An 11,338-nucleotide genomic window follows, 5' to 3' on the forward strand; every position below is an offset into this window, starting at 1 on the left:
TTGAGATCTGGTGATTGTGGGAGCCATTTTAGGACAGTGAACTCATTGTCAAGTTCAAGAAACCAATTTGAATATTCAAGCTTTGTGACATGGTGCATTATCTTGCTAGAAGTAGCCATCAGAGGATGGGTACATGGTGGTCATAAAGGGATGGACATGGCCAGAAACAATGCTCAGGTAGGCTGTGGCATTTAAATGATGCTCAATTGGAACTAAGGGGCCTAAAGTGTGCCAAGAAAACATCGCCCACATCATTACACCACCACCAGCCTGCACAGTGGTAACAAGGCATTCTGTTTACGCCAAATTTGGACTCATTTTTCCAGTCTTCAACTGTCCAATTTTGGTGAGCTCGTGCAAATTGTAGCCTCTTTTTCCTATTTGTAGTGGAGATGAGTTGTACCTGGTGGGGTTTTCTGCTGTTGTAACCCATTCGCCTCAAGGTTGTGGCTTCACAAATGCTTTGCTGCATACCTCGGTTGTAACGAGTGGTTATTCCAGTCAAACCTTCTCACACCATTCTTTGTAAACCCTAGAAATGGTTGTGCATGAAAATCCCAGTAACTGAGCAGACTGTGAAATACTCAGACCGGCCTGTCTGGCACCAACAACCATGCCACGCTCAAAATTGCTTTCCCATTCTGAAATTCAGTTTGGAGTTCAGGGGATTGACCAGGACCACATCCCTAAATGCATTGAAGCAACTGCCATGTGATTGCTTGATTAGATAATTGTGTTAATGAAAAATTTAACAGGTGCTCCTAATAATCCTTTAGGTGAGTGTATGTTAAAGACTATGCAGAATTCAGTGTTAGATCAATCTGAAAATAATTTCATTGGTATGTTCTGTTTTTATTCTGTATTTATTTATTCCTATTTTATTACTGACCATTTACTTGTCTTTAACAATATTTGAAATTTATGAGGTAGGCTAGTTTTTAGTGTTATAATCTTATTTATTAAGGCTACATGGGTCAAAAACAATAAAGAGCATAATCAGGTCTGGTTAATTTTAGTGCTTTTTGGCAGGGTCAGTAAAAATCTAAACCACTGGCCCAAAAAATTCTTATCGTTGAACCCTGAAACATTATGGCTTAAGTCTGGAGTAAAGTTTGTTTTTACGTGTGCGCAAACGTTTATGATAAAAGAGAGACTTGTGTTTGCTAGATACTCGCTTTCTCATATTTTGACATGAAGAGCCACACATGACAGGTATCTCATGGTTGCAAGTGGCAGCACGCTTGTTTCGTCGCTCCGAGAGATTGTTTGAATGAATGAGTGAGTTTGCGGATATTTGGCATCACTTTTACAAATTAAACTCTCCTTTTTAATTCATATTGAACCCCTTTGAATGACGATTCTGGGGTTCATTGGACTGTTTAACTGGCTGTTAAACTATTTTGTATGCTTTCCGGCGATCAGCTAACGTTGCAGGCACGTTCGGCTTAACGCAAGTGTGCAGTTAAGTCTAAACATTGTGTGGCTGTGTGCATCCCGGGAGTTATTTTCTACTCACTCAATCAGCGTTATGTGAACTTTTTTCTGGATTGACGCAGGGAAAAGCAACTTCGACATAAATTTCCATCTTTGTACTGCTGTGATAGCGGGTGGTGTCGCGGTGAAGAAGTGGTGATCTGTTCCGGTCGTGGTGGATCCATGGACAGTATTATATTGGGATAAACATTGTTGTCGCATTTTTTCAGCATTGTTTATCCGTGGAGGATATTTTGTTTGGTTTTGCTTCCTGCTTCACGGCATTGGCGCTTTGAAGGGGGCGGGGCTGTGGTGAAATCACTCTACTCGAAAAAGAGACTTGACTTGATTTTTATTTTATATACTTATTTATTTATGATATTGATTAATCTCCGTGAATCAAAAATGGATTTAAAGCAGCGGATGTTTCTTTCTGTGCTGTATTTAATAGCGATGTGTGCCTCCATTGGATTCTCCCTTCGTTGCCAAGGGGATGCGTTGCACTCATTCTCGGATTGTTTATTCGATGGAAGGAGTGAAACAAACCATCAGTTGGCTGCGGTCATTCAACCCCAGCCTTTGCTCTACACCTCTGACACACTAGAAGTGCAACTTTTAAGTTCTATTATGACTCTGCAAAATTATTTGGGGTGTAATGGAGCAGCTCTTTTAAACTTGGCAGTATTTCAAAACCACCATCATCGTAATCTGCCTAAACAGAGACTTTTGCTTATTTTGTTGCTATTAATGTCAGGAAATGTCCATCCAAATCCAGGCCCGGAGCAAAATATGTCATATGACACGCCTGAAAGTTTTAAGGATAGAAAGGGCCTGGGTTTCTGTCATTTGAATGTTCGTAGTCTGGTTGGCAAAATAGACATGGTTCGTATTTGGGCACTTTCAACCAATGTTGATGTTTTTGTTTTAAGTGAAACTTGGCTCAACAAATCTATTTCTGATAAAGATGTGACTATAGATGGGTACAATTTATTTAGAACAGACCGACCTAAAAAGGGCGGAGGTGTTGTAATATATGTGAAAAAGTCATTTGTTGTGAATGTAATTGTCTCAAAGTCAATAAGTAGACAATGTGAATTGTTGGCCCTTGACTTAGAAGTTTCTAAAAGTCTTCACATCACAGTTGTTGGTTGTTATAGACCCCCCTCAGCTGACAGTAGTACTCTTTCTTCTTTGAGAGAGCTTATAACAAGTTTAAATTATAATGAAATTGTCTTTTTAGGAGATCTTAATTGGAACTGGCTTTTGCAAGTGTCTGATCATTTTAAATCATTTTGTGATTCTGTTAATATTTTTCAGATTGTGAATAGCCCCACCAGACCAAATATAAAACATCCAGAAAAATCATCTCTAATTGATCTAATTCTTACAAATGCCCCTCACAAATACTCCGGAGCCTCTGTTTTTGCAAATGATATAAGTGATCATTGTCTTATAGCATCTGTAAGGGACACAAAAATTCCAAAAACAAGGCCGCGCATAGTTTTTAAGAGAGCAATGAAGCATTTCTCAATGCAGGGCTTTTTACATGATTTGTATGATTTTGATTGGGAAAGAATAGGTCTTATTGATGATGTTGAAAATGCTTGGACATTTTTTTATGACGGTTTTACAAGCCTGGTAAATAAGCACGCCCCACTTAAGAGACATAGAGTGAAAGGGCGAAATAATACTTGGTTTAATAATGAACTGTCTGATCTTCTTCTACAGCGAAACCAAGCTTGGGCTCAAGCCAGAAAGTCAAAGCTTGAGTCTGATTGGATGAAATTTCGGCGTTTACGTAATTTATGTACTGTAAAAATTCGTAACGCCAAATCCACTTACTTCCTTTCAGAAACATCGAAAAACTTAAATAATCCTTTAAAGTTCTGGAAAACAATCAAATTAATGAAGGAATCAAAAACAGGTATAGAAGTATTATATTGTTGTTGAGGACAAAAAAATTATGGACAAAAATGAAATTTTAAATAGTTTTAATAATCATTTTATTGCTGCTAGCTCTCTCTATGAAACACAACATAACCCAATTTCTAGTTCTTCCACTGCATGTCCTGTTCATCAGTTACCGGTAGCTCAACAATTTTATTTTAAGGCAGTAACCGTAGCAGAAGTAAGGAAGGCCCTGAAGGATCTAGATCAAAAGAAATCATCAGGTCCAGACAAACTGGAACCATATTTTCTAAAAATAGCTGCAGACTTGATAGCAAATCCAGTTGCATATCTAATTAATCTTTCTTTAGCTACATATCAAGTTCCAGCTATCTGGAAATCTGCCAATGTCTTCCCCCTTCATAAAGGTGGTGATCCGGCTAACATAAATAATTATAGGCCTATTTCTAAATTGTCAGTATTAGCCAAACTAATGGAATCATTTGTTAGCATGCAGTTGAAAGATTATTTAATTAATAATAATATTCTGAATGAATTTCAATCTGGTTTCAGGAAAAAACATAGTACAATAACAGCTGTTTCAAAAGTTGTTAATGACCTAGTTACGTTCTTGGACAATAAACAGTGCTGTGCAGCACTGTTTGTTGATTTGTCAAAAGCTTTTGACACAGTGGACCATTAAATACTCCTTCATAGACTCGCCTCTATTGGACTATCTGAACAAGCAGTGGGATGGTTAAACAGTTATCTATTAGGGAGAACACAATGTGTGCAAGTAGACGGCCTTACATCTGCCTCTCTAAATATTTTAAAAGGGGTGCCTCAAGGCTCAATCCTTGGGCCTCTTCTTTTTATTATTTATACAAACAATCTCTGCCATAATATAAATAACATAAACTATCATTATTATGCTGATGACACTGTTCTCTATTGTTCTGGATCTACAGTAGTTCAAGCTATCACAAATTTACAAACTGCTTTTAACATTTTGCAACAAAATCTGGCTATTTTAAAACTGGTATTAAATGTTAAAAAAACTAAAGTTATGACTTTCACTCGTGGACAATTAATTAAAAACAATGTTCCAGCCATTTATACATTTTCTGGAACAGAAATTGAAGAAGTGTCACATTACAGATACTTGGGTATAACTATTGATCAATCATTGTCTTTTAAATTGCATATCCAAGATTTGGTTAAAAAACTGAGATTGAAATTAGGTTTCTTTTTTAGAATTAAGTCTTGTTTATCTTTTGATGCAAGAAAACAACTTGTAAATGCAACATTCCTATCTGTCTTGGATTATGGTGATATTTTATATATGCATTCATCCTCCCAGTGTCTGCATGCTTTGGACACGGCATTTCATGGAGCCTTAAGATTTATCACCAATCTAAAATCTCATACTCATCACTGTTTGTTATATTCTCGGGTCGAGTGGTTCTCCCTGTCCATTCGGCGTTGGATGCATTGGCATCTTTTTATTTATAAAGCAGTTTTAGGATTACTTCCTGCTTATCTGAACACTTATATTGTCCCGAGATCTGCTGGGTCATACCATCTGCGTTCACATGATCTGTTTTTATTGATAGTCCCTAAAGCCTGCACTGATTTTGGCAAAAAGGCGTTTAGTTATGCAGCTGTATCTGCTTGGAATCAGCTTCAGAATCAGTTACATTTGAAAGAGTTGGTTTCACTAAATTCTTTTAAGGGTTTATTAAAGGATCTTGCAGAGAGACAGTCTGTCTGTCATTGTTTTAAATTGAATTAGGTCCCAGGAATTTTTTTGATGACATTGCTGTTTGTGTATGATGAGTGAAAGTGTGTTTATGTATTTACCTGTAAATGTTTTTGTATTTATTTGTAACCACGTTGCTGCCACTTGCCAGGACACTCTTGTAAAAGAGATTTTTAATCTCAAGGAGTTTTTATCCTGGTTAAATAAAGGTTTGAATGAATGAAATGACACCCCAAACACATATTTTACATTTTTTATGAGCTCAAATATTCAAATGTAATATTACTAAAAATAGCCTATCCCTAGTTATAGTTATGTTGTGCTATTCACTTAGAATTTCAAAATATTATTATCGTCCTTGGTGTAAACAAAACTTGATATATATATATATATATATATATATATATATATATATATATATATATATATATATATATATATATATATATATATATTTATTTATTTTTTTTTTCTTGCTGTATGACTACTAAGCTATTTATTTCTGAAAGGCCAGTGCAGGTTTAACATAGAAATTCGAAATAATTGTGGACATCTTGAAAACGCCCCTTTCCTCACGCTCAGAAATGTGTCTCTGAAAAGTAGGTCTTGCAGAGGGAATTGAATTAGGTTCTTTTGTAATTGGCGGTGTTGCGACATATAAATCAAGGAAATAAATATGTGCTCGGGGCCTTCAGGCAAGGCACTATATTTTCTGCTTCTGCATCAGTGCTTTACTTTCACAGCCCCTTTCCAAGTAATCAGCTTAAATGGGGGAGGGATGGTGCTTTTGCTCCAAGCGATATATTTATGGCTGTGCATGCGGCGTCTCTCGCCTAGACTACTAGTCTGAGGCAAATGTGAGCATTCAGTCTAAAGCTTATGCTTTTGTCTTCACAGGAATCATATCAACCTTCCTTCACGTTCACCCGTTTGGAGCCAACATCGAATATCTGTGGTCTTACATCCAGAGACTTGATACAAAGGTAATTGTATTCATGAAATACATAATGGGATAAAAACAATATTTACAATAAATCTACAATAGGAGATTTCTGACTCTTAAAGGGGTCATATTATGAATTTTTTTTTAAGATGTAAAATAAATCATCGGTGTCCCCAGAGTACGTTTGTGAAGTTTTAGCTCAAAATACCCCACAGATAATTTATTATAGCATGTTAAAATTGCCACTTTGTAGGTGTGAGCAAAAATGTGCTGTGTCCTTTAAAATGCAAATGAGCTGATGATGGTTTGTTGAAATTACTTAAAAAATGAAAAATATTGCAAATCAAACAGTAATTGTATGCACAAAGCAAATTACATTGTTGACAACATTTTTAAAGTGACGCAGCAATGATGTCACTAAGCCCGGCCCGTGTGTTGTTCTTCAGATCTCGGCCAGTGAACTTGAGAGGCTTATGGTTCGTCTGCCCAACATGTTCAAGCAGGAGTTCAGTGGCGTTGGAGCGACGTTGGAAAAACGCTGGAAATTCTGTGGCTTTGAGGCTCTCAAGTCTGCGTGACTCACAGAGCCAGATCCAGCGAAACTGAGGCTGCTAGACCTCTCACAGATCCAGAGTCAGTGATATGGGTCAGAGCCTCGCAGATGCAAAGAACGGAGTCTGCACCCTGTAACTGTTCTCGGATCAGATGATCAGGCCCTCTCGTTTACAGCCACAGAAGGCACGGAAGGGAGTGAGACTCTACATGGAGAGCAGCATCAGATGTATTTACTTGAAAAAGCTCTTTCCAGACTTCTGTGCCGATTGCATAACTTATCCGTCAGCAGCGGCGTCCCAAAAGACTGCAGCGATATCCAGGAATACGGCGCTACGGTTAAAAATATTGAATGTTGAATATGGCACACAGATGTGTGATAGCGGCACTCGGTGGCCATCAAAGCCAGACTGTTCGTGATTTAATACATGGCCAAAGTGCTGGATAGACAACAGCTGGTGCTCATAGGACATTTTGCTGTTCCAGGCGTCCGCGTTGTATATGTTTGTGTCTTCATGCACTGTTATTATCAATCTGCTTATGTAAATTATGATTTTCTAAAAATCAATAAAAATACTTTTTTCCAAAATCTGATAATTATTTTCTTCATTATATTTAGATTTAAAATGAGATTGCCTGTCCTAGCCACTTCAGTTAAACTGAATGTTAGCCAGTGTTGAATATGTTCTGACCCTGTTCCCAACAGCATCTCTCAATGTGTCAGAGCTGCCTGTGTGTGTTGTGTCTGACATGTGTTTTGATTTATGTCCGTGATAAACAGCTGAACCGTCTCCATGAATGTGGAGCAGAATTTCCCTAATTACCCAGAATACAACAGCCTGTTAATAATAAATGAGAGGGAAATCCTGCTCTGTGTGAATGCAATGCGTTTACCATTCACATCAGCCTGTTGAAAGAATTGTTCACCCACGATAAAAATGGATAAAAGACTGGTTTGAGACAACATGAAAGTAATTGATGAGCAAATACCCATCATTTACTCATCCTCATATTATTCTAAAACTGTATGACTTTCCAAGGAATAAAAATGCACATTTTAATAAATGTACTAGCTGTTTTCATGCAATTGCAAAGAATGAATACTGGAACTCACGGGCACCACATGACAGCAATAATCAAATATAAAAAAGTAGTCCATGTAGTATTGTTTATATTACCTTGAGGTTTTTATCTTTAAGTTTTTATTTACATACACTGTGGGTCGCCTTACATGGAAGTTACCGCCATGTTTGTACAGTAGCCCTAAATGGACAAACTGTTCTAAAGAGCGCGTTTTGTCCCAAATGGCGCACTTCATGTGGACTTTCATTCTCGTGGCCTTAAATTGCGCATGCTTGTTTATGCTACAAGTCTGTAAGTTGTCATCTGTCATTTTTACGCTCCGAAGTGTGCTCATTAGCACCCCCTTTACACCTGTGATGTGTTCTTCGGCGAAGCCCTCACTGCTGCATGCTTTACCCACTTTACCAACCGAGAATTCCTTGCTAAAGAGCAATCAGATTAATCAGACGACGAATGGGAGGAGTTCACACTGATGGGCAATTTCTCTGACACTCGAGTCCACAAGATGCACCAGAGTCATTTTTTGGGACAGACTCGAGTCAAGGGTCCCTAAGGTCTGCACTACATGATGTCATCAAAGTGTGGACTCTGAGGAAGTCCACAAGTCAGGAGTGTGCCATTTGGGAAGGGCCGTTGTCCTAGATGATGACGTTATTGTCCCGTGGCGGTTACCGTAGCTTCACTATGTGTTTCGAAATTGAGGTAAAAACACACTATGGGCCCTATTTTAACGATCTGAAACGCAAGTGCGAAGCGCAATGCGCAAGTGACTTTGTGGGCGGATCTTGGGCGCTGTTGCTATTCTCCCGACGGGAGAAATAACTCTTGCGCCAGGTGCAAATCAATAAGGGGTTGGTCTGAAGTAGGTTCATTATTCATAGGTGTGGTTTGGGCATAACGTCAAATAAACCAATCAGAACGCTATCCAACATTCCCTTTAAACGCAAGTGCGCAAGTTCCATGGCGGGTTGCTATTATTATGACGGATTTACCAGGCGCACGCCAGGAGCGGTTCACAGCCGAGGAGACCCACGTTCTTGTAAGAGCAGTCAAAGACAGAGAAGTTGTTTTGTATGGGGATAGGAGAAACCCGCCCAAATCAGCGGAGGTTAATCAGGCGTGAGAGGAAATAGCCACAGTCTCATCAGCTGGCATCCCCAGGACGTTGCGCCAAGCGCTACAATGATGTCAGGAGACGGGGGAATCCCAAGCTTGCCAGCATAAATCGGGCACGCCGTGTAACGGGAGGTGGATCTGCCTCAGGACCTGACGCCAGCAGAGGACATTGCTGCGTCCACCCTCACCGCTGAAAGGGTTTGGGGGCTTTGAAATCGGACCCAAGAAACGCAAGCAAGGTCCAACCCCAAAGTACACTTACAAATCAAGTTCATATACATTAAGGTTTCTTATGAAAATATTTTAATCGTTATTTGCATGAGAATTTTTTTAACGCAGCCACACAATGAATAAAAACTATCACCACAATGCTCACCACTATGATTCCCCTTATCTCATGTGTTAATATTTTTTATTTTAACAATTTATGATTTGCAAAAATAACTGTTGTGCACGCTATACATTATGGTCAAGCATGCGCCCTTAAAATAGCATAATGAACAACCCGCAACGCGCCACTGACTTTAGACTTTTTTTTTTGTTTTTTTTGGTCAGTGGCGCAATTGTTTTTTGAAACTGCAAAATAGCATCAGGGATGGTTTGCGCCGCAACACGCCTCCTTTTTGCGCTGAACCGCCCAGGGAGCGCAAGTTCATTCCCTAGTTTGCAGACGTGCGTCTGTGGAGGGAAAAACCCGCTGTGCGCTGGTGCAAAATACGAATGATACATGCGTAACTGACAAAGTCAATTGCGCTGGGTGCAAGATAGGGCCCTGGGTCTTTAAGGGTAATGCAAGACACCCCTTTTTGCATTGTGGATTTACTTGTACAATATCCCTACTTGAAACCTTTAAATTTTTGTTAACAAATCTGGAAAATAACAATAGTTTTGTGTAATCATTTATTATTAATGGAGCGTTGAATCATAAGAGCACGCAGGCAGAAACTGTGTCATTTGGCACACAGGATTTTTGCATTTCCTGCCTTTTTTTCAGAAAGAAAGATGAAACAGACTTTCTTAGAACTGCAATAAAATGTTAATAAGCTCACAGTGTGCCACGGAGGTCAATATTCAGTTTTGAATCTTGAGCCATTTAATTCCAGTCTGAGAGCCCAATGCTTGATATTCTGTGGATTTCTTGTTTTGAACTGAAACCGGAACTGTACAGAAAACAAATAAATGAGATGAGACAGTAAGACCTCCTGGAGTATATTTAGATCTTCTGTGTAAGATGAAACAGACATTTTCAAGAAAGAACTATGAGGCAGAGTTAAGCTCCAAAGCCACTATTTTCAAGCAATATGCACACACTGGGTATTGCATAGTATACTGATCAGCAGTGATATATTCAAGTCTCAGAAGAAAATGAGAACAAAGGTGGCCAGCTGCAAAAGTTACACTAGTTTGCATTGTCTTGATTCTATATATGGATTTTTTTGCTATTTGCTAGCTAACAGACCAGGAGTCTCATTTATAAAGCGTGCGTACACACAAAACAGGGCTGCAAACGTTGTGATCTATAAAAAAAACCTGATAGGAGATTGGGCATGCAGGGTGGGATCTGAGGATGATTCATGTACGCACACTTGTAGGTGATCTGTGATTTATAAAGGGAACATTGCTTTGTTTTATAAGTCTCTATATATTTTTGCAGTATGCCATTTTTGGACTTTGTGCGTACATAACATTTTTTGTTTTATAAATGTTGCACATGTTGTACAATTTGAAGGGATATTACTTGTAGATAACAATTATATATAATTAAATAAGTAAGTGTTTACATGTATACTTAAAAAACGGTAACAGGGTTGACATGCATGATGGCCCTCCAGCCAAACCTCACAAATCATAAAAAACAGAACATTATAGAAGAGAGAAACATGCGTGTTTTCACAATAGACTGTTTGTATCCTGGTTAAGAGTGTGTACACCAACGCATTAAGGCCAGCAGACGGCATATATTTTCAATTGTTTCTAATGGAAGCAAACAGCTGGTGGGTTTCGTGTGCCATTTGGGAAGGGCCGTTTGTCTCAGACGATGACGTGATTGTCCCGTGGCGGTTACCGTAGCTTCACAATGTGTTTCGAAATTGAGGTAAAAACACACTTGATCTTTAAGGGTAATGCAAGACACCCCTTTTTGCATTGTGGATTTACTTGTACAATATCCCTACTTGAAACCTTAAAATTTTTGTTAACAAATCTGGAAAATAACAATAGTTTTGTGTAATCATTTATTATTAATGGTGCGTTGAATCATAAGAGCATGCAGGCAGAAACTGTGTCATTTGGCACACAGGATTTTTGCAAACATGATACATAAAAATTGTAAAGGTCCATATTTGTGCACTTCAAGGGATAGTTCACCCAAAAAATTCAACTGTGATCATTTACTCACCCTAAACCTGTATGAGTTTCTTTATTCTGCTAAAAACAATAGAAGATATTACAATAAATCATTGTAAGTTTATGACTTCCACTGACTTCCATAGTATTTGTTTTTCCTACTAAACTCAGAAGCTGAA

At 38.5% G+C, this 11,338-nt stretch overlaps 1 protein-coding gene across 3 annotated transcripts in view; it reads left to right on the forward strand.

Annotated features, from left to right (window-relative positions):
• Positions 1–7,582, forward strand: part of enox1 (ecto-NOX disulfide-thiol exchanger 1) — a 158,448-nt gene extending 150,866 nt beyond the window's left edge. For all 3 annotated transcript variants that reach the window (XM_065293016.2, XM_065293015.2, XM_065293017.2), the window contains 2 exons: positions 6,017–6,102; positions 6,509–7,582. In XM_065293016.2, coding sequence (XP_065149088.1) covers positions 6,017–6,102; positions 6,509–6,640 — 218 coding nt within the window. In that variant the 3' untranslated portion in view covers positions 6,641–7,582. The remainder of the gene's footprint in view (positions 1–6,016; positions 6,103–6,508) is intronic.
• The last annotated feature ends 3,756 nt before the right edge of the window (positions 7,583–11,338 follow it).

This window comes from Paramisgurnus dabryanus, chromosome 15, assembly GCF_030506205.2.
Source record: "Paramisgurnus dabryanus chromosome 15, PD_genome_1.1, whole genome shotgun sequence".
In the NCBI taxonomy this organism is placed as follows: Eukaryota; Metazoa; Chordata; class Actinopteri; order Cypriniformes; family Cobitidae; genus Paramisgurnus; species Paramisgurnus dabryanus.